At 37.9% G+C, this 23,169-nt stretch overlaps 2 protein-coding genes across 2 annotated transcripts in view; one reads left to right on the top strand and one right to left on the bottom strand.

Annotated features, from left to right (window-relative positions):
- Window positions 1-6,615, top strand: part of ZSWIM2 (zinc finger SWIM-type containing 2) — a 23,201-nt gene extending 16,586 nt beyond the window's left edge. The window contains exons 5-8 of the mRNA XM_019523063.1: window positions 1,161-1,245; window positions 2,522-2,634; window positions 4,116-4,269; window positions 5,767-6,615. Coding sequence (XP_019378608.1) covers window positions 1,161-1,245; window positions 2,522-2,634; window positions 4,116-4,269; window positions 5,767-6,564 — 1,150 coding nt within the window. The 3' untranslated portion in view covers window positions 6,565-6,615. The remainder of the gene's footprint in view (window positions 1-1,160; window positions 1,246-2,521; window positions 2,635-4,115; window positions 4,270-5,766) is intronic.
- Window positions 6,616-13,825: 7,210 nt separating this feature from the next.
- The window catches only part of FAM171B (family with sequence similarity 171 member B), a gene marked incomplete at its 5' end in the record, with an annotated part of 49,228 nt that continues 39,884 nt past the window's right edge, over window positions 13,826-23,169 (bottom strand). The window contains 3 exon segments of the mRNA XM_019522875.1: window positions 13,826-19,459; window positions 19,810-19,933; window positions 20,975-21,091. Coding sequence (XP_019378420.1) covers window positions 18,124-19,459; window positions 19,810-19,933; window positions 20,975-21,091 — 1,577 coding nt within the window.

The following is a 23,169-nucleotide window of genomic DNA, read 5'->3' as shown; positions in this document are numbered from 1 at the left end:
TGGAGATCATCTGGACCAGCTGATTTAAATACATCCAGTCCCTCCAGAAATTCCCTGACTAGATCCTTCCTGACCCTAGGTCTGGGTGTGCCTCTCCTGGGGCTTGAGGGTGTCCTGGTGTGGGGGCTGATCTGGTCCCTGCTCGGGGAAATGGAGGCAAAGAAACTTAAATAGGTTAGCTTTGTTGTCTGGTGTGACGACCAGATTTCCTAGCGTGTCTAGCAGGGGCCCCATGTTACCTTCTTTTTGCCCCCTATGTAGTTAAAAAAGGACTTCTTGTTGTCCTTGATCCGGATAGCTAGTCCCAGTTCCATCTCCACCTTGGCCTTCCTGACCAGCTCCCTGCATCCCCAAGCAACCGCAGTATAGTCCTCGCTGGTGATGGCCCCTCCCTTTCATTGGGTGTACGCCTCCCTTTTAGCTAGATGTTCCCAGATTCTTTTGGTGAGCCATGGGGTCTTTGCACCCTCTTGCCCCCTTTGATCTGTGTCGGAATTACCTCCCTTTGGGCTTGGAGGATCGTCTCCTTAAGGAGCGACCACTGTTCTTGGACACCCAACTCCCCTCCCCTCTGGGACCTCAGTGCCTCCCTGACTATTCTCCTTACCTCATTGAAGTCTGCCCTTTTGAAGTCCAGGGCTGCTGCTGTGCTGCAGGCCTTTGTCACCTTGCACTGGATGGTGAATTCCAGCAGGTGATGATCGCTCAGTCACCCAGGTGGTCAAGCACCTGCAGCCTCCTCACCAGGTCATCACCTGTGGTCAGCAATCAGTGTTGATTTCTTCATCTTGAATTAGAATCTCTTGAATACCATGAACCTATCCACCCTATTGTACAAGCTTTATTATCTGTAATATTTTCTTACGTAAATTGTTGCCATTCAGAAACCTAAATATTCACTCTTTCCCCTTAGGTAAGAATAGCACATGGTGTAGACTTCTGTGGAAAATTTAGCCAAAAACTGATCAATATTAAGTGTTGCTTCCTAAAAACTTACTAACACTATAAGTTTACAATAAGTTTGAGTTAGATTAAGTGTATACAGGTAATTTAGGACTTCATATGCCAAAACTTTAACAAAGGTTTTCTTTATATTTATGTATCATTCTAAAATGTTAATAGTCCATTCTGCAAGCCCCCTATTTTGTTGTGTTTCTTAGGTGCACGAAGTGTATTGAATATCACCTATGCCATGAATGTTTCAAAAAGTTTTGCCATCCTCCACATGTTTTTACCTTTCGGCAGGTACCGTACTGGGTTTTATTACACTGCATCCAAAGCCGTCTAATAGACAAATACAGGGAATATTTTATATGGAAATGTAATAAACTGTTCTTTTAAAAAAATATATGCACTAAAGAGGATTTCTGGTTAAAAGACAGCCCAATAAAAAGCCCATAAAGAATTAGGAAGAACACCTTAGAACAGTGGTCTCCAGAGTGGGGTGCGCAAGACGATCCATTGAGGTGCGGGAAGAAAATATTAGAACTTCTATTATTTAGATGTATATTTATATAAATATACATATATTGGGGGTGCGTACTCAAAAATTTTTTACTGAAAGGGGAGCGCGATCAAAAAAGTTTGGTGACCACTGCCTTAGAAGGTACTTCAGAATGTTCCCAATTAGCCTCTAACTACATTACAAGGAGGTCAGTTGTCTTTGCAGTAGTGGTCTCTATTTTTGGCCTGGGCCTTGATACAGCTCTCTTTTGATAATGGAGGAGTCAAAAAATGAGAAAGGTGAAAAACATTCCTCTTCCAGTGTCTGGTAACACTTCTATGGAAAAAATAATACACTTAACTTCTCAGTTGCTTCATTCCAGTGTGAGGATCTCTGCAAATGATATCCGGAGTTAACCAGCTAGCCAGCTGGCTAACTCCATCAGATGTGATTTTATTGGAGCCATAGCTCTGAGGAGCGCTGAATATACAGGCCTAGAGCTCAGGCAGGAAATTATAAGTATGAAATGTCCTGTCTTCCCACAGGTTCCAGAGGGCTAGCTATTGATTTAGCAGACTCATTTTGAACATTTCTGTAATTGGCTAATTCTTTTATATTGCTACACTGTTTTGTGGAGCCAAAGCATTGATAATATGAATAGCAGTTACCATGGACTTGGATGCAAGGGGCAGTTTCAAACACACACGTCTGATTTTCGTGTAGTTTTGCCTTAAAAGGCCCAGAAACATTAGCTCTTCAATTTTGCCTAAGGATAAGAGGGTTTTTTTGACATGCATCAAGATGGTCTTTAACTGCTGAGAGTCACCACACCATACTTTAAGGTTTTTCCAAAGCTTTAGATGAGAAAAGGAAGTCTTCTTGGAAAGGGACTTCAGCCAGAACATTGATTAACCTGTATTTTCTGCTACAGAAACTGATAAAGAATGAGTTTATTAAAATATTTATAGTTCCTATTTTCAAAATTTACAAAGAACCAAATTCTGAATCAGTATTCTTCCTCAGTTATTTTTGGGCTATATTCTGTGGTTATTTATAAGCTCTTTCTGAATATTATAGAAGAGAAATCAGAGTTGGAGATCACTTAAACACGTTTCACAATTATCAGCTTCAAGAGGGAATTTAAAAAACATTAATACAGAAGATGAAGAAGAGATGTCACATCTTCAGAAGTAAGATACCATGTTTCCCATACTGTTTAAGTTTTGAGTTTCTATATTCAACATTATTTAAACAACTCAATATATTAATATTTTATTGTTTTTAGAAATGCCTTCTAGAAAGCAGATATTAACTTTATCATATTAATGTACTTAAAGTAAGTTAAATGTAATTTACAGGTGAGTGAATTTCTTTTCACTTAGGCTTAGAGACTAATGCCATGCATCTTGGAAAAGCATTTTAAATTGTCACGCTCTGAGCTACCTTTCGGTTAAGAGCAAGGAAAACCCATCCTGTTCACTTACAAAGTAATTAAATGTGGAGGTAGGTGGGTTAGTATTTTTTAGGAGCAGATTATTACTGAGATGAATCATTTGATTTGGAAATAGGAAAGGCAGAATCCTATAACATTTTGGTGGATAATGGACAAGACTTTCATTCGTATTTTTAATAAATGTAATTTGCTTGTATCTGAATTTGAGGACAAACAGGCTGAGATAAATATGAATTTTGATCTCCTATAAATGTACTTATATGTATACTAACAAGGTTATTGTATTAAAGATAACCCACTCCAAGATACCTAAAGAGTTGGAAGCAGAATCTTAAACTGTGAATGTGCTTCAGAATGGGCCCATTTGACGTGGCTGAGAGATCAGTTGTCTTTACAATAGTGGTCTCCCATCATACTCTTCAGAGTAACACCCTCAAATTTACTATTCAGTACTAGAACAGATTATTGTGTATGGCCCCTAATCCTGCAATGTATGCATCTCCCACAGTGTCTTAGTGAGGCATGAGAGCATTGCAGGACTTCAAGGATAATGTTCTGCTTTTGCACCACAAGCTTCCTGTGGGGTATATCTATACTGATTAAAGGAAACTGTGAACGCGCATTACATTTCTCCCAGCACTCCTTCCCTGCTGCCAAATTGCCAAGCCTTAACTGGTGGCGTTGGGGCTGGGCCACACCCCTTCCCCCCACAGAGCTGAGTCAGCAGCAGGCCATGCCCCCTCCGCACAGCTGGATTGGGCTCTTCAGCCAAATTCAGTGCACAGATGGACTCAGCTTGCAAGATAAGAAGGTTGATCACCACTGGTATAGATGTAGACTGTGACTGGACAAATTTCTTAACTTCTTTGTGCTTTGGTTCTTCTAAAATAAAGTAATCTCTCAACCAGGAAGATTGATGTAGAAATTGCTAAGTGAATTTCTGTAGCTTATATTACACAGGAGGTCTGAATAAATTATCATAATTATTTCTCCTAGGGGAAGATCCATTTGTGGCTATTCTATAGCAAGATTGGGGTCTTTGAAATGACTATTGCAAATTGTTGATTAGGTTAAAAAAAAAATCACTCTACTCAATAATCAGCCCACCAGAACCTGATATTCCTATACCAGAGGTTGGCTTGCCACTTTGAAAATTTCAGTTTCATTGGCTCTTTTTCTAATTTATTGAAAACTGTTCTGTTTTTTATATTTTTTTAGGACCAATTGTATCCCAGAGCACATTGTAAAATCTATACCTTGCACATTGGTTAGGAAATGTAGCAATTTACTTGCTCCAGGCCTGCAGTGTAGACTGTGTTTGAAGATCTTTTGCCTGGGTCAGTATGCAAGACTCCTGCCATGTAATCACAAGGTAAAAGTGCATTCTTAATATGTGTTGTCATGCTTGTGTGGTGTAGAGATTTATTGTATACAAAGTTCATGAAATATTACCTATCAGATTAACTTAAACATTGAAAAGAATACGAATGTTCAGCAAACAAATCATTAGGTAAATAATTTGATTCTTTATTATTATCATACTGTATTTCAAGACTATCAGGATTTTAATCTGTTAACATTCAACAGTTTTACTAGCCTGTTTCTTAATATTATGTCTATCAACAAATGATTGCACTCACTGCTTAGATGGCAGTGCAAATACAGTATTATCAATTAAATGTAGGTAGCTCAATGGCAAAGTTACTGAGAAAATCCAGGGACTTTAAAGGAAATTAATTAAAGTTATGAGTGGCTTAGTATTTACATACTATATGCCCATGTGTATTTATTTTACAGTTCCCTATTGTCAGTGATGTGTGCACCATTGTAGAGTAAGCTCTGAATGTTCGAGAGTACTGTTCATTGGCTGCTTGTGCAGCCTCATGCTCCATTCATTTCCTTTTAACTGATGTGTGCCTGGAACAAATATTCTAGTGCCCATCACCACTCCTGTGGGTGTGAAAACAAAGTTATTCTTAAATTTTAATAGTAGGTAGTTTTCTGTCTTGCAAATGTTTTGATCCCATTAAACACCCATCTAAGACTGGGTTTTATTTATCTGTCTTAAAGAGAATACAGGATAAAAAGGTGGCTTCTGATTCTGATTTTGTAGTCGTTAATTATGGAACCTGACTGTGTTCTCAACATACTTCTGTGGAGTAAAAAAGTTGACTTTCCTGGAACTTATGGTGTTGTGTATAACTTGACACTGTAAATAAAAGTGACATAATTTGGATCCACTTATCTTTTTAGAGCACCCTAGCAACTTGTGCACCAAAAGCAGTCTGCACCAGTGCTTTACTAGACCCATATAAAACATTTCCAGATTATAAGAATTTGAGAAAGATGTCTACCTGACTAGCAGCATTCTTTTTGTTGACAGAATGACACCATTTTTCATGATGATTTTTACTATCCTGTAGAAAAGAAAAGCTACTGCTTGGAAGTAGACACAATCAATCCAGCATCATTAGTTACCAAAGATATATAAGGAGAAAACACTGGAGTCAGCACTAAGTCTATATGTGTCAGTGAGCATAGATGCAATTCTGTTCTTCATAGGAGCAGTTAAGAACTTAATTGATATATTGAACAATTCAAGTGTATTGGTTTACGGCAGACAGCTCAGCTGCTGATAAACCATTTGACTCAGTAAATACTCTCTTAACATTTACCAGTTTCACATTGACCTAACCTGGAGATTAGTGAATTTACTTTTGGTTTCTTCTTGGGAGAATGGAGTCATAGGGAGTGGAGAATCAGACTTTGATTTTTTTTTTTTTTTGTCTTCAGGAATAGTTTGTACTTAAACTGGCATAGTTAAAAATAAGCCACTTTTTATGTATTTGACCCATGTTTTGTTTTTAAGTTCCATAGGAAATGTATTGATGATTGGTTGCTGCACCAGAAAAATGCATGCCCTGTTGATGGATATATTGTATACAATCCATTAACTTGGAAGGATGTTCCAGCAAATCATGATGTCCATCCATCAGGCTATCAAACCAGTCTGAGTAAAATTGCCAAGCATATGGAGCCAGAGTTATTTGTGCCTGGAATTGGACTATTGTCCAAGCAAACACAATTTGGACATATTTTTGAAACTTCTCAAGTTAGCCTCAAACAACTTAATGGCAGCAAAGATCCACCAGATGCTCAACAGGATTTAAATTTAACTACCTTAAGCTACCTTCATCTGGGAAAACCTCATTCTAGCCAGCATAGTACAAATGGACACCTGACTTTACAGTTTTCCAGGCACCTAAAAAATGTCCCTCTTAGCACTGTCCAGAAAACACATACCTTGAAATCATATTCTGTTGCACCTAGAAGAGATGCACATCTCAGTAGCATCAGAGACCTAACTGGAAGTAATGCAGACAGAGGCACAGAAGTGTGTCAAGTTGACTATGACAACCTGAAGAAAGCAACTGCTGTTAAAGGAAGAAATGACCAAAGTTCAACATCTGTAAGATTTCCTGGGAATTTGAACTTTAAAGTTAATTTGGGTACAATTAACCAGAGATCATCAAAAGGGGAGGGCAAGTTTGCAGAAAAATCCAAACCTGAAAGAAGGCTTTTAGCAAGACTACCTAAACATAATTTGAGCCTTAAAACAGAACCAGTTTTATTAATGGAAGGATTTTCACTGAATAACAGGTCATGATGTCACACAATTTATTTTATATAAATAAATAGATCTTACTGTCTTAATGCATTGGATTTTGTGCTCCATATTTTGACTCTATTTTATTTTCTTTCATAGTGAATTTCCTAGTGGCAGTTTCCAACAAGTTTACCTCTCCTTTACACTACTGTAGTAGCTTAATTTAGCCAGTGGGGAAGTAGGAATAATACCCATAACCAGAGATGTGGGGCTTGATTTTTCTGTGGGAAATTTTCCATTTCTAAACATTTATTGTTTCATAAAATTAATTAGTAACAATAAATGGATGCCAATACAATATTAGACTAGCTTGGTAGTTTCAAAGTTGTAATTAATGTTTTTCAGATGATTATCCCTAGGAATTGTGCAAGAGAGTACATATATGTTTTATTGATTTGTAAACAGGAGGGTAAATACACTCGCATAATAATCCAAGCCAAAAAGCAAGTTATGAAATCAACTAATTGGCTGTGCAGGTCAAATCAAAACCAAAGTTAAAATTCTTATTTCATCTCAGACTGCAAGTGAAAGCAAAACTAAAACAGATTCATTTTTGTTTCCTTTCAGTTCAGTATACACACAGAGCAGTGTCTCATTTCTTTTCTTGAGTTGGGGAAGTTGGAAGTGTCTGCATAAGATTTGTTAGTTTTTTAGTGATTTTTGTTTGAAGTAGTCATAATAATGCCTAATCAGAAAAAAAACCACGTGTGACATCATTATGGTGAAGTTCAAGCCACTGAAGGAAGAAAGTTGGTAGATGTAAATATGGTGGGCAGGAGTGTGCTAACACAACAAGAATGAAGAAACATTTAATAACATGTAGAAACTGTCCTGAAAGAGTACAGACTAGTCAGAGGGGACCAGCAGGCACTGGGAAAGTCCCTGTTCCCCCGAGCACTACCAGGAGTGACCAGGAATAACGGTCACAAGCTGGCAGAGCGTAGATTTAGGTTAGATATCAGGAGGCGCTACTTCACTGTCAGGGAGGCTAGGATCTGGAACCAACTTCCAAGAGAAGTGGTGCAGGCTCCTACCCTGGGGGTTTTTAAGAGGAGGTTAGATGAACACCTTGCTGGGGTCGTTTGACCCCAGTACTCTTTCCTGCCATGGCAGGGGGTCAGACTCGATGATCTGCTCAGGTCCCTTCCAACCCTAGAAACTATGAAACTATAAGCTATATACAGAAAGCTAATACAATGAAGTGGTGGAACAACATTTGAGAAAAGTCTACTTCAGGAACCCTATGTAAGCAAACAAATTAATATATTAAACACACAGTATTGACTAGCAACTATATTGTTTTAAAACATTCTAATTTTAAAAGTTATTAATGCAACTCTGGACTATTATTTATTTACAATATTTATATCCTGCTTTTCTGCTTGCACTGAGCACCCAATGTGGCTTAGGTTTAACAATAATTTTTTTTTTTTAATTACATGATAAATAAAAAGTTAACTATTTCAACCCAGCAGAGTGAGCTTAGTCCTCTGGCCCATGGTAGAGGCCAAACTAGACTTCTCTTTGGCCGTGCAGGCCCAGGGCAACTGAGCAGCAAACTGTTCTTTCTGGCAGGGAGGAGAGAAGCAAGCCTCCTGTCTCTTCTCCTTCTGATGGATGAGGCCAGACTAGAATAGGCTAAAATAAAAATCTTTTCCCCTTTTTTGCTGCAGGAACTTGGTAGCTCAAGTGAAATAGCAGATTTGCAAAAAATGAAAATGTTGAGCTGCCAGGTCTGGGGGAAGAAGCAGCAGGCTCCTTGCTTTCAAGATCACCATCACCAGATATGCAATCCACTATGAGTAGCTGTTCAAGACTGTCAAGCTTTGTGGACAAAATGTCAAAAGAAGATCAAGAAACAGCAGATGAGACTTTAGCTCAAGCTATATTTGTAAATGGTACACCTCTTTCCATAACTGAAAATCAATACTGGAGGGAACGTTACAAACTAATGCACCCATCGTATATCATCATTTTGCTAATCAGACTTTGAAGAAATTAGAAAAAGAAGAAGGGGAGGGAAAGTGCACTTTTATTGCCAGGGGAAACTAGGTGGGACTCTGCTACAAAATGTTTACATAGTTTGCTTCCTACGAAGAACTGTTTGCAGTGTGCTTCAATAGATGACACAGGAATCCCAGATTATTCCCGTGAACATTCGGAAGTAGATTCTCAACAATGATGTGTTCTGGGTTTGAGTTCAAATAGCATTCAACTTGCTACTACCAGCTGCAGTGGCTGTCAAGAAACTTGAAGGAGATGCACTAAGCTTTTCAAATATTCCAGAGATATTCAGACAACTGACTGAAAATCTAATTGAGTTTTTGCCTCCTTCTCTTTTGGATAGAGGTGAAGTAAAACAAATGTTTACTAAGAGATCTGAGTTTTGCTTTCATCCAGTTCATGAAAGCCTTTTGGATCCTCAATACAGAGGACAACATTTATCAGAAGATTAATTATCTACTGCTTTTGATACAGTTATAGAAGTAGCTAAGAATGTCCCCAACATCGACGAAATAGCCATGACGACAGACATTGCTAAGTACTGCACAAAAGAAAAACTTTGGAGCAAAGACATCATTTGGCAGAGAGCAGAGAATATGTCTCCTCTCACATGGTGGAAGGGATACTGTAACACCCGACTGCTGTCCAGGATTGCTCTAAGGATCCTAAGCATTCCACCAACAGCAGCTTCTCGTGAACGGAACTGGAAGGCTTTCAGCTCAATCAAGACAAAAATGAGGAACAGACTAACAAATGAATGCACCGCTAAGCTTGTTTCTGTTTCTCAAAATCTCTTACTTCTGAAGAATCAGTCAGAAGCACAATTAATGAAGAAGATGCAGTGTGATGATAAGTTGCCCTTGCCCATAGACTTTGGTAAAACCATCCTTTAGCGCAGGGGCGGGCAATTATTTTGGGCCACATACTGAGTTTTGGCAAGCCATCGAGGGCCACATGACAGGCAGCCCAGGGGCAGATTATTATTAATTTTCTAAATTTTTTAGGGGCCCTGCGGACTGGATAGAATGGGCTGGTGGGCCGCATCTGGCCCACGGGCCGCATTTTGCCCACCCCTGCTTTAGCGAAGGAGAATGTGGTTCAAGTAGTTCTGAATCAGATTTGCCTCAATCTGATTCTGAAATGGAACTAATAAGTAGTGCAAGTGACTCTACAGATAGTGACAGTGAAACTGGAGGTGCTGCAATGACTTCGGTGGAAGAGAGTTAAACTCCATTGAAGTAGATGAGTGGACAACCACGGCATAGCATAGTATGCACAGTTCTTTGGGTGTGCTAAAATTAGTGTGCCAACAGTTTTCAGTGCCTTTGTTTTTTTTCTTAAAGTTAAACAAACAAGGTAAGAGAAGTACATGCTATTGTGTATTGTCTTCCTATTTTTAGTATTCCAATAAAAATAATTTATTTCCACATAAAGCTTTGAATTTGTTTGAATATATTTAAACCACATTAAGTGTGCTGTATTTAATTTTTTTCCTAATCAAATATTTCAGTTCAAATACTTGTGGCTATTGGGACATAAAATTAACAAAACTAAAAAAGTAAGTCAAATAAATATGCTAAATCAGATCACGCTCTATTTAGGGCACTGGAAAATTTTCCAATTCAGAAAACCCATCTCTGCCCATAACTGAAACAGGGTCACTAAACTGAAGCTCAAAACTGAGGGGTTTGTTGAATATAAATAAATAAATAAATAAATAAATAATCTTAATTTAATGTCTATTAAATAAGAGATACAATTTCTGGAATCTTAATACTTATTTAATATTATTGATTAGTTTCAAGTACTAACTTTAAAAATCAAATTGAGAAAATTTATAAAAATGGGCTCTAAGTTTCATGAAGAGAGTAGATAGTATTTATATACCTCATGAGAAAAATGGAAGTCTGTAATGCTGTTGTAGTTCCTTTTGAAAGTAAATCTGCACCTTAAGGTCCATATTTGATGCACAGTTTTCCTCTCATCTTCAAACTCCAACATCAATTTATCAACCCCTCCACCCCAAATACATCTTAGTTTTTGAAAAACTATATAAAGTTCAAGGTGTTTGAATTATTTGCAATAAATTGGAGAAATGTGTCATTCAGAGCTATAAAAAATAAGTTAAACTAGCATGTGTCATTTTCAATGAAATCTTAAAGATTTAAATACAAGGAAAAATCTGTTTAATCCATGTTACATTAAAGCTCTTATTTCTTTGCTAACATCCTAGCTTTTCCTCCTATATTTTCATTGATCTATAAAGAATATGCATAGCCATTAGAACCTCATAAAATAAAAGGGGCTAGGCTGGTTTCAAGTTGCAGGCAGGGAGTTCCTATCTAATTTGGAAATTATATAATCTTTAGATAATGTTTAGGAGCTTAGCCATACAACTCCAGTCCTTGTGTGTGTAATGAAAATTTAACCAGGAGTATATGTAACGAAAAAAAAATCCACACTGAATTAGCAATTTACATTTTAAAAAATCCACTGAAATTAGTTAACAGCTGTGGATAAGCCAAACAGAAATATTAAAATTGTAAAATATAAAGATACTTGCAATAAGAAATCAGAGTGTTCAAGGTTTCATTTTGTTAAATTATTTGACATTTACTTTTCCCCAGCTATCTGTCATTGTTTGATCAGAAATCAGCTTCCAATTTTGCATACTACTTCAAACTTTTTAGCAGTAAAACTATTACATCTGTTTTCTACACATACATACATACTCTTGCTCTATTGGACCCTAATTAAATATACTATTGTATATATATGAAATGTAATTCTATTTTTATGATAATGTTTTAAAACAAGAATAAACACTGATTTTAATTTTGCCTGCATTTTTTACAGATCATATCAGATAAAGGGAACCAACTGCATGTCCAAATTCCTTAACTGTTGCACAGAATCAGCTGTTACTGAGCAAACCTGTCACTCGTTACTCATGGAAGTAGAAAAATCATTCGTTTTCTGAAAAAAAAATATTTCAGCTAATTTGTAGCATATGTAAATAGATTGTAGTAGCAAACAAATGTATTTTATTGAAAATATGCAGAACATAAAAGCTATTGTTCAGGAAGGTTAAGCATTAAAAACATTACAGTAAACATCAGAATGTTTAAGAGCCCTGGGTTAAAGCAACCACTATTTCATCTGTGCCATCTGCTAGGAGGCTGAAGGCTGTTTTTTTTAGACCATTATTAAACCCATACAGGTTCTCTCTCTGATTAAAGAACCACAGACAAATTGGTACTTAGAGTGGAAAGACAGATGATCTTTTTCAGCATGGTTGAAGGTTTGAATGATCCCAAGGAACAGTTCAAGACTTAAAATGTACCTTTAGAATGCTTCAGATTCAGCACTGTGCAGAATTTCCCTATTTGCAAGAAGATCAAATTACTTCAGTAATAATCTTCCTTAACATCTTCCTTTACATGGATGTGAAATGTTTACTCTGAAGAAATTGACGGCCATTCCATCCAAGAAAGAGCAACAGCAAGTTGCATGAAATAATTACTGTGCCACCCTAATACCAATCTGTCTCATCATATGGAATTTAGGGTCAAATCCAAATACTCGTATTCAAGTCAAACATCAAGACCAAGAGAACATTTAAAAATCAGAATTTCCTCAACAATAATTCAAATTTATATACAATCATCAATAAAGCCCCTTTGAACAAATATTGATATAGCAGAAAAAAATGCAGGCTTGAAGTGTTAGTTTTGCTTCCTCTAGCTCTCTTTAGTCCATCTTAGTGGTATGGGAATTAAAAGTAATTTAGCTGGTGCACAACTGCAAATGTTTCTTTTCATAGGCCTAAGACTAAATGCAGCCACAGCAATATTAGCCAATAATTTTGAAATTAAATCAGTGCTAATTACAAAAAATACTGCAGCTAATTAAACTGCAAAATGCATTTCTGTAAGTTAGGCTAGGTAAATTTATCCCAAGCTTAAAAGGCTGCTTTTCATTTGAATTCCAAAACTTCTTGATAAATAAATTAAAAACAAATTTCCGATGTGGTAAGTATGTGCAAAACAGTCACAGCACCCCTCAGGGCTGCCCAGGTGGGGTGCTAGAGGTCCAGGGGCTCCCCCAGTTTGGAAGCAGCACCCCACCAGATCCAAGTCTTCCCCAGGCCTGACTGGGGAGCACTGCCTGGCAGGCTTCCAGTGGGCAGGCTTGGGAAAGAGTTGGATCTGGTGGGATGCTGCCTCCAAACTGGGGCAGCCCCTGGCCTGCTAGCTCTCCACCTGGGTGGCCTCGGGGGATACTACCACTGTGGAGGGAAGGACCAGGGCCCCCTACGACTCAGGGGCCGCTCAGCCCACCAGCAGCTCATGCAGACAGGCTCAGCAGGGGAGGGGGGAAATCAGCAAGGGGTCCAATCATTTTTATTTTTTCATGGAGCCTGCCCACCTCTCCTGTGGCCTGGGGGGCAAGCTGCCAGTGGGCCCTTAGCTGTAGGGGGCCTCATTCCTTTCCTCCATGGCAGCAGTGACCCCCAGGGATGCCCAGGCAATGGCTAGCAGGCAGGTGTTGCCCAAGCTCGGAAGAAGAGCCCAACTTAATCCAACTATTCCCCAAGCTGAGGCAGCACCTGTCTGCCCTGAGGGGCACCACCACCGTAGGGGGAAGGATGGCCCCCTCCAGGGCAGGGGCTGCTCGGTCTGCTGGCAGATCACCCCCAGGCTGCAGGAGACATTGGGCAGGCTCTGCAAAAAATAAAAATAAAAAAGTACTGGGCACCTTAATATAACAGTGACTGAAGTCCCTGATTGAAAAGGTGGGCTTTTAATCATCAAAGAAAACAACCATTGTAATTTAGGGGACTAAACCCCCGTCACATACAAGCACCCAAGGAGATCACATAGGCCAGGGGTTTCAAAGATATGTCTAACAGTACTTGTGGAGGGGCCAGGAATTCAGGGATAGGAGACAATGCCAACTTCCAGTGTACAGAGCCCTGTTGGCACCACATCAGTGGTGAGGGTTAGAACAATGGCTGCATTAACCCTGAGCTCCGTGGTCCACATCTGGCCCAGGCAGCTCAGGGGAGTTTGACACCCCTCCCATAGGCTGCTCAGGCTGTTGAAAAGGGGCAGACACAGGCAGAAGTGTATTTCATGTAGAGATCACATGATGTTCCTCTTCCCCCTAAAGATTAAAGCAAACAAGTCTAAAAGCAGCATATTTGTCTGCAACGTTTCTTTTAAACCATATTAACTAAATTTTAAAAAGTATCAAGAACTTTTTAAAACTATTTTATTATATTGCATGAACATTTTACAAACCTTAGTTACATTCTCAGCAATAAATACAGTAGTACTGTAGTAAATACACTGAAACATGAAAAGACACCTCTGACAAAAGAATACAAAAGGTAGAAACACTTCAAAAGGACACAGAGCTTTAGGTATGCTTGGAATGGAAAACAAACTTGTTTACAGGAGTGTGGTGGGAGATGATTGCCAAGGCAATGGTAGTGCTTTTCTGACGTGAGAATCAATCCTGCAAGGTGTAAGGAACTTGAGTGCCATCAGCTCTAGTGGGCTTTAGCACCTCACAGAATTGGCCTCTGTGAGCTTCATGCTCGAATGTGCATTAAAAGGGGCCCTTTTCCAAATGTAACTACTGAGGTGTAAAAATATTTGCTATCTAAAATATCCAGTAAGGTATGACATGTGCTTTAAGTGACTCCATCAGCTGAACAGTGTAATAATATCCCAGTACTTGGAAAACATTACAAATTTTCAGAAATTTAACTTGTGACAAACTAATTTTCAGTTGGCTGTTTTTAGTTTTAAAATGCTAAGAAGATTAAGAATTGCATAAGTATTATAAAGGACTACTATAAAATGGCATCACATTTTTGCAGGAAATATTAGTACTTCCCCTAAACAAGGCTTAGATAAGTGTTTATCATTAAAAACTGCTTTCATATCCCAAAATTTAAGCATAAAAGTGTACTGTGCCTGTTGCTGTAAAAGTGGCACACATTTACATTAAAACTATTTCAATAAAAGTGTCTTCAATAAATGCTGGAAACCCAGTCCTAGTTGCTTTGCATTTCTAAAAGCCCACTGAGGTCAATGAATGGAAGATGAGTGAGAGTTTAGGGTCACACACAAAAGGTTAAAAAGAGTGATGCAATGAGCATCCTCCTTCTAGTCTCCCCACTGCTTCCAGGTTCAATTAAATAGCTTGAGACCCAAACTAGTATATGTAGTTTCTGGATATGTGTATATTACACTTGGGATACTAAATGAATTGTGTCTGATGTTGATCTCAAACCAGTTTCATACCTGACAAAGGTAAAGGTATTCATTTCAAAATATCTGCCTTAAGGAGATCAGAATCAGGCCCCTTGTGTTAAAAACAAAAAGTTGTTCAAATCCCTAAAAGTGTGTTATTTTACCTGATCATTTCTAACTTATTTCCCAAAAAATTGCTAATGGTTCCAAATGTAATAAACTGTAGGTGGGTTATGACACAAGTGCTGTTATTATCTACATGCAAGAGTCTATGTTCCAAAACAAAACCACTAGATTTGTGGAACAAAATATTACAGAGACTACGTAATTTCAGTAGTGGTACTTCTATTTTGGCTAACAGAAAAAAGTGTACATGTGCTTTTTAGATCACCAAGTGTCCTACTGATAAAATAGGTCTGGGGAAAAGGAAAGGCACTTCAGCAGGGTAATTTACCTTCTTGAGTTCTTCAGTGCTCTGAGTAGTGTTTTACCCTTGAAACGTGTTCCAAATGCAAAACTAAACATTGGCAATATCTAATAAGCTAATGCATTTTAACTTGTGTATTACTGCATTAAAAACTACCATTAGTCCTCTTTGCATTTTTTATATCTAATAAAAAAATCCTCTTTGGTACAAATTACTGCACATGAGCAAATCAAATTTTTATTTCCTGTATTCTGGATCTTGTTTAGATCAGATAGGATCATTATTCAATTAGTAATCTGACAGCAAATGTGTTTTTCAAAATACCAAGTATAAAGCAAGGTTTTTATAGATTTTGTAATGAGGATGGACTAGGCACATTCTTGATTAGATAGCAGTTCATTAGCATGAACAATTCTGAATGACAGTTCCTTTCTTGTGCATGGCTCTGTACGGAGTTAGCAAAGTTACCAGAAAGCTACCCTCCATTTTACTCATCCTATTGAAAATCTTGAAGCTTTCATACCCTATTTACTTACAACTATGTCGCTTCTTATTTGTTGGTATTTCAAAGTATTAGTCTAAAGAAGATGGTTTATGCAAAAATATTATTACTTGACTCCATTGGCCACATTATACAAGGTAAAAGACTGCTGTACACCACTCCTGTGGCGGAAATGTTGTATAGAACCTGAGTGCTGTATTACAGCTACAAGGGGCAAAAGACTAAATACCTAAGGAAGATCTTGGACAAGAAACATGCCTAACAGAATTTAATCTTTAGCAGTTTTTATCTACACAGTATGTGTGCACACATTATCTCCATGTTTAAGGGGAAAGTGATGGCTTTTCATAGTATGACACAAATGGCACTGATAGACATCTGAGAAGTCAAAACATCCTAGAAACAGATATGTCATTTTTGTAAAAACTGATTTAACTGAAACTAAACCACTCTGGAAATGAGAATCAGCAAGAAGCTACATGCTTTCCACTCTAATATTTTTCCCTTTAGAGGGGTTCATTTTTAAGTCCTTTACCCCCACCCCCCCAGTCCCAACTCCCTGTCACAAGACAATCATTATCTTTCAGTTTTGGAAGAGCTGACACTACATTCTCAAAATCCCATCAGCATTATGGGCTGTTCTATGTTGTTGCTGAGAAATCTAAAAGTCAATGATTCTGTGGTCTATCCCCCTTGGACTTCGTTAGGCCATTCAGTGAAATGCTTTACTCACATATATTCTCCCCAATCTGAACTTTCTACATAGATTAAAAATGTTTTTAAAAACTATCCTAACTAGGATAGTTTAAAATTAAATTACCAAAGCCAAAGTGTTGCAACTTATCAGAGACACACCTTTAAAGTCATTGAAAGACACCCTATTTATGTAAAGCATGTTAAAGAGTATACATCTACTTTTCTGTTAGCCAAAGCAGAATCTATTAATTTGACAAAATTATTTTTTAAACATAAAATATATTCTGATGGATTTTTCCTCCCCCTATACATATCTTAGTTACATTTCATGCATTCATGACTTTTGGTATCCATTTAACTGAGCAGTAACTCATAATCAAGACTTTATTATATTGCAGACCAAGTTTGCAGCTCAGCTTCTTCCTGTTCTAAACAAGCAATCAGTTATATAAAATCTGATTAACACCCTTGTGATGCACAGCCTATGACAAAAGTTGCTCAGACTGGGGAAAATTGACACTGGTTGATGTCAATCATTATCATTAAAAAAGAGCCTCACAGCCTGCAAAGGCACTATTTGTCCACATTTATAATATTTTTGTTGGACGTTACTAAGGACCTACTTCGTGATTTCATGAAAACCATGAAATCGGGCATTGCCCAAGAATACCCCCCTCCCCCACCTAAACACAACATTCTGGCTCCCTAGTGGATGCCAGTGGTGCTCCTGGCCGCTGTGGCCTGGCCTCACAGCCCACTGGGAGCGAGGGGGGTGGGGACAACAACATAGGAATTGGAGCAGCCAAGACAGCAGCAGCTCTTCCCTGCCCCCCACAGCTGATTAGCTTAGAGGACTTCCCGTCACATGGCCACACCCCTCTCCACCAATCAGCGACAAGGGGTGGGACCACACAAGAGGCAGTCTGATCTGTGGCAAGGGGCGAGCTCGGTGCAAAAAGGCTGCAAAATCAGCTCCATTCACCACAATTTAGGTAGATCCCTAAACATTACATATCGTGTTCTACCCTAATTACAATAGTATAAATCTGACGCAACCCAGATTGCAACTCAGCATGATTTGGCTCAATGTACATTGAATAGTACATGAAAAAGGATTTAGCTGACATTTTAATAGTTGAGAGTGGACAGACATCAAGTCCTTAATTATTTCAAGACCATACTAATGTGATTAAACAATGCAAAATGAAGCAGTGATTAGGACCACAGCAAAGGTAATTTATAAATACTATGCATGGTCACTTGAGTTAGATACAATATTTCAGAAACATCTGAACCTCCTAAACTAGTACAATGCCAGCAACATTAAAAATACCTTCTTTATTGAGTGCCTACATTTGTAGCTGTGCATTCCCAGAGGTGTACCCAAGAATGAAAGACTTATTAAAATGAAGCCTTCTTTTTCAGATTGCCAAAAATAGCGACTGGAAAATTTATATATTAGCAATTCTGAGTGACAAATTCACATTTTATATCAATTTCTTAGTTATAATCCTTAGTTCGCACATTAAAAATTGTAACTTTACCTGATACTAGAAAACAATTTAGACTGTTCCTTACAAATTCAACATTGCAAATCTACAGCAAGAAGCCAAGAGGAAACAGTGCATGAACCCGCAAGAGGAGCAACAATACTAAAACACTGTGTTTTAGTTTATAGGAATAAGGGGTCTCTCTTCTCTCTTTTTCCAAATATTATTTTTGCTCTCTCTTTTAGCCATATGTGGCCTACCCTTTTTTTTACCTGGAGGAGTACTGGACTCATGACCTTCTGCTTTATTTTTTCTTCTTATTGGTTCTTCAATCTGCCGTTCTGCAACTGATCCACTTCCTCCATCCAGCATGTGTCTCATAGATTGATCTTCAGGGGTGCAAACAGTGGTCCCACTTTCACTGCTACTCAGATCCAAATCTTCCAAATAAAGGATCTTAGAATGAGGCATGCTTTTAATGAAAGTTTTCTCCCTCTCTAGTTTTCGACTGGGATGATGTTCATTCATGTCAACTCCTGAGTCCAGACTAGTGTCATTGCTATCTGTCTTTCTGCCCTTCTTCAGATCTATAAAAGAGTGCCTTACTTGAGCAATTGGCTTTCCATCTAGTGACACAAACCATGCTCTGGGGTGTGGGGATGGTTTTCCTTTGGAAAGCTCCAGTAATGTTTGTTCTGAAATACCTTGAAGCTCAGATGAAAATGGGGTCATTACAACTGCTTCGTTCAGTGTCCCAGGAACAGAGACAGATTCCAGCAAATTATTGGTGTACCGATCCCAATTTGAATTTTGGGAAGGTAAACCTTGTTGCCCATCTACTATGGCTTTCTCATCTCTGCAGGTTGGGGGCTGTGGATGAATATGCGTTGGCATCTTGGGTAATGTCTGTGTATAACTGTCACGATTCATGGGTTCCATCACAGGGCTGTAGACTAACTGACCCTTTCTTGGCAAAGTAGCTGACTTAGCAGCATGCAACTGCTCAGGAGAGTGGAAAAGGTCAGAAGTTTGAAGGATGGCAATAGGCTGACTGTATATATGCATTAGTTGTTCTGGAATATGGGAAAGCCCAAACATCTCTTCTTTTACTGCAAGATATAGGTTTTGGTCTTGAACATCCCTTGGAGACTGGGAAACACTACTGTTGATATGCTTTGGGTGCTGCATGTGTCTAACTCCAGCACTAGGATCCAAGGACTGGGATGAATTCCTTGAATGACTACTCTGATTTGATGACTGATACGAGGCATCTTCTGTATAAATTTTAAAACTGCCCCGGGATTTTTTGTCCTCTTTTTCTATAGAAGTCTTTCCTTGAGGGCTATAAGATGAAACCTTAGGTGAGTATAACTGTGATTTATCCCCTACCCTTAATGACCCCTTGACAGCACTGATGTGATTTATGTGAGTTGTTGATGTTGTCTGGTCCTTTTTTAAAACTTCCAGTTTAGTAGTATTTTTTTCCTTCTTTTGTGACTGACCACATTTATCCCTATGCAAAAGGAAATAGAAGATAATTGTAGAGGTCATGTTGGGAAAATACCAGTGATGAATGCAGCAACCGCACTGAACACTGATATTAGACTCAACAGTATGCACTACTGAAAGCAAACAGTTGCAAACCAAAACTGTTCCAAAACTATTGCAGGACTTTATATGCACAATTAATGTGCAATGTTATATTAATATAGTGATAATTTTAAGACATGAGGTGTGTGAAATATTTTATAATGCCTAGGCATATTGCTGGGGGAAAAATAATATTTTGACTCAGAAGGGGCTGTTTGTTAACTTCAAATCCCATTTACACAGAGGATACTATAGATTTTCTTTTTTCCTTACCTGCAGTAACAAAGAAGGACAGCGAAGAATCCAATAATAATGACAACAGTACCTCCCAATATAGCTGTTAGGAACACTGTATGATAGGCTGTTATATCCTTGGAAACTGCACTAATAATTGAATCTAGATTTTTTCAAACACAGAAACAGACAAAAATTAGATGCCAAAAACTAATTATTCTGATTATTATGCAGAACTGCAGTTGATAAATTACACTATAGTTTCCTAGCCATCTTAACACTGTCCATTTCAGCAACTTCAGAATAATAATAATAATAATAATAATAATAATAATAATAATCAGACTTCAGGGGCTGATGTCTCAAAACACCAAAATATTGCCTTTACATTTGTTTAGTCAAATGGTGCTTGTAGCATACATCTAAATTTGTTTCAAAATACTAATCCCTGAAGTTTCAAGCTTAAACCTCCTGTCCCATCCCATTACTTTATTTTTACATTCTGAAATCATAGTCTCTCGTTCAAAAATTTCACCATATTAATTTTCATTTCTGGAATAAGCGTAATTGTAGCATGTAGGCTGTATGTTTCTATACAGGCAGTATCTATTTGGGCCACTCAACCCTACCACTCCCACCCCCAGCACTGATCCCCCAGTGTATTTCTCCTTTGTGTTCCTGGGTGCAAAAACAGATGCTCCTCTGTTCTGTATGTTCACATTTCTCTTTTTGATAAAACCCAGACAGTGACAGTACTGTATAGCTTGGCCCTTTCCCCATCAAAAAAGACAGCTGGGAATTGAAAAGATGAAGAAGACTGCCTCCTTTGACCCAGAGGAGTATTTTTTCTACACTGTTCAGCAGGTTTCAACCAGAATAATATTTCCTCTTTTTCAAAAAATGATGCTTTGGTTGTGTTCCTGTCACACACATGAAAACAAATGTCAAAGAATTTTCCTGGTCATTTATTCCTCCACCTTCCCTTTTTCCCCAAAAAACTAATAGTTTCAATGTAATACTGGAATTTACAATTCTAGGAAACAGGCTTGAAAAATGTAGATAAAACACCTTCAGCTTCTAACCTGTATCTCTTTTTTTTTTTTTCTTTTTTTTTAATTATGAACAAATCTTCTAATATACCTGTATTAAGACTAGTAGTATTTAGATTATTTGGTCATTTTAGTTTTCTACTGATATGCAATACCTGTAGTTCCAGGCAGTGGAGCTGCTATCCAATACCCTAAGTGTGGAGCAACATACTTCCATACTAAATGGTCATTTGCTTCCTTTACCATTCCCAGCCCACGATTTACCCAGGCACCTGAAAAAGGAGGCAAGCTAATAAGCATTTCAGGGGACATGGCTTGTTTCATACAATCTCCTACAAGCACAGAAAGGTATTATGCAAAAGAAAACATTGGAAAATATATACTGTCAGAAAGAAATATAGAAAATGAAATTGTTCTGATACTTTCACATACAACAGGGCTTGATGAGCTTATAAAATAAATAAATACATAAATAAAACAAAGCAAAAAACCAACTTCTCCTCCCCCCAAAAAAACTAACTCTTTCTCCTAGAATTGATTTAGATATTTCAGTGAAAGCCTGTGTGTAACTGTTTACTTTGAAATAAAATTCAATTATTTTTCTTAATGCTTTCACTTAAATTGACTTTAGCTGTTACAGCAAAATAGAAAGTAAAACCAAAGTAGATTTCCACCAAAACAAACCATTTTTAATTCATATTCTCTTATTTTAGGTCTTATTTGTGTAAAGACTAGTTGTAATTTTGTTAAAAGCTATTAATTTACACACAATGAACAGAGTCCAACATTAGGCTTTATCACATAGTGGACAAGCCATAATAATCCACTAGGCTACAACAAAATGAAAAAGCCTGTTTTTTCTATTTAAATTATCCAACGCTGAAACAGCTCAATTAGTCCAAGGCAGGATTAGTGTTAGACCAGAGATCTCACCACCATCTGTTTTGGAGTATAAAGGACAAGCATTATGATCTGCCATTCTCCTGCAACATATGCTCACATATTTGTGTGCAGTAGACGAGACAAAAAGAAACATACTTCATACTTGGTTAAGTAATAAATATACCCATGCCTGAAATTCTACGAGTGGAAAACAGCCTGTTTTACAAACCAGAACATGCTGAGGGGAACAGCAAAGGAGATGCACAACACATCTCACTTTAGAATACCAGGAATTTTGTAAAGTGGGTTCTGAAGAAAACAAAATGGTCATAACTTATATATTAACCTTAAGTACAGAGGGTTTACATTTCATTTTAGATATCTTCTTTTATGAAAAAAAAATTCAATTCCAATGATGTTCAGCTTTGCAAAAGTTCTAGCTCAAGTGAAATAAAACATCTGAAATGGGCAAATATTCATAAAAGTTAACATGCTTTATTTTTCTTCCCCACTCTACTCCACAGAAAATAACACATACTAAGAAAAATACAGGGACACATATTTTAATATAAAGGGGCATACTTCAATGCACTTTAACAGACAAAAATAATTAATTAATTAAAGGTTTCTGTCTCAGAAATAAACCAGTTAGACTCAGGATACCCAAGAAAAAGGACTATATAATGCTTTAGAGAGAGTTCTGCCTGTCCCTGGTGCATCTGAATCACACCCTGGGATGGCATAGACCAGTGGGAGCAACCTTTCTGGCATGTGTGCCACAAATCAAACACCACACCTTCTGAGTGCTACTCCAATCCCCCTTCCTTTGTGTGAACTGCCACTGCTTTCTACTCCATGACCAATTCACTGCTCTGCTTTCCCCCCTACCATGTGCTCTGTCTGATCTGCTGCTCTGCTATCTGCCCCCTGTCCCATCTGCCACTGTACTACCTGGTCCCTTCCAGATCCGCTGCATGCCACGCAGAGGCTGCCAGTGCCACCTGAGACACATGCCACAGGTTGGTCATTCCTGGTGTGGACTACTGATCTGTTTCAGTATAGTTGTTACTATAAATATTTTACATGGAGATACTGTATATTACATTTTAGAAAAAACAATGGTTCTGCCTAAAATATTCTATTTTCATAAAAAATAATACTTTAAGTCATTTTAAGTTATGTCACATCCAGTGTTGTCACTTTATTTCAAGCAACCCTTACAGACATGACTTTGGAACACAATATAGTCAAACAACCTTAATTTCAACTTTTTGTTCAAGCCCATAGCATGCATTACATTTATACTGTTACAATATCTAATGTCCAAATATAATATCATTGTGAAAATGAAGGTCATCCACATGATTCTTGATACTTGTAACATTCACATCAGTGTTTTTGTTTGAATCAGTTAAAACAGTTATGTTCCTGGGGGGGTGGGGGGGGGAACCTCCCTCTAAGTTTAAGA

Source organism: Gavialis gangeticus, unplaced genomic scaffold, assembly GCF_001723915.1.
Source record: "Gavialis gangeticus isolate Ggan-Ray unplaced genomic scaffold, GavGan_comp1, whole genome shotgun sequence".
Classification (NCBI taxonomy): domain Eukaryota; kingdom Metazoa; phylum Chordata; order Crocodylia; family Gavialidae; genus Gavialis; species Gavialis gangeticus.
Note: the sequence above shows the minus strand (reverse complement) of the source record. Positions and strands in the feature narration are given on the sequence as shown.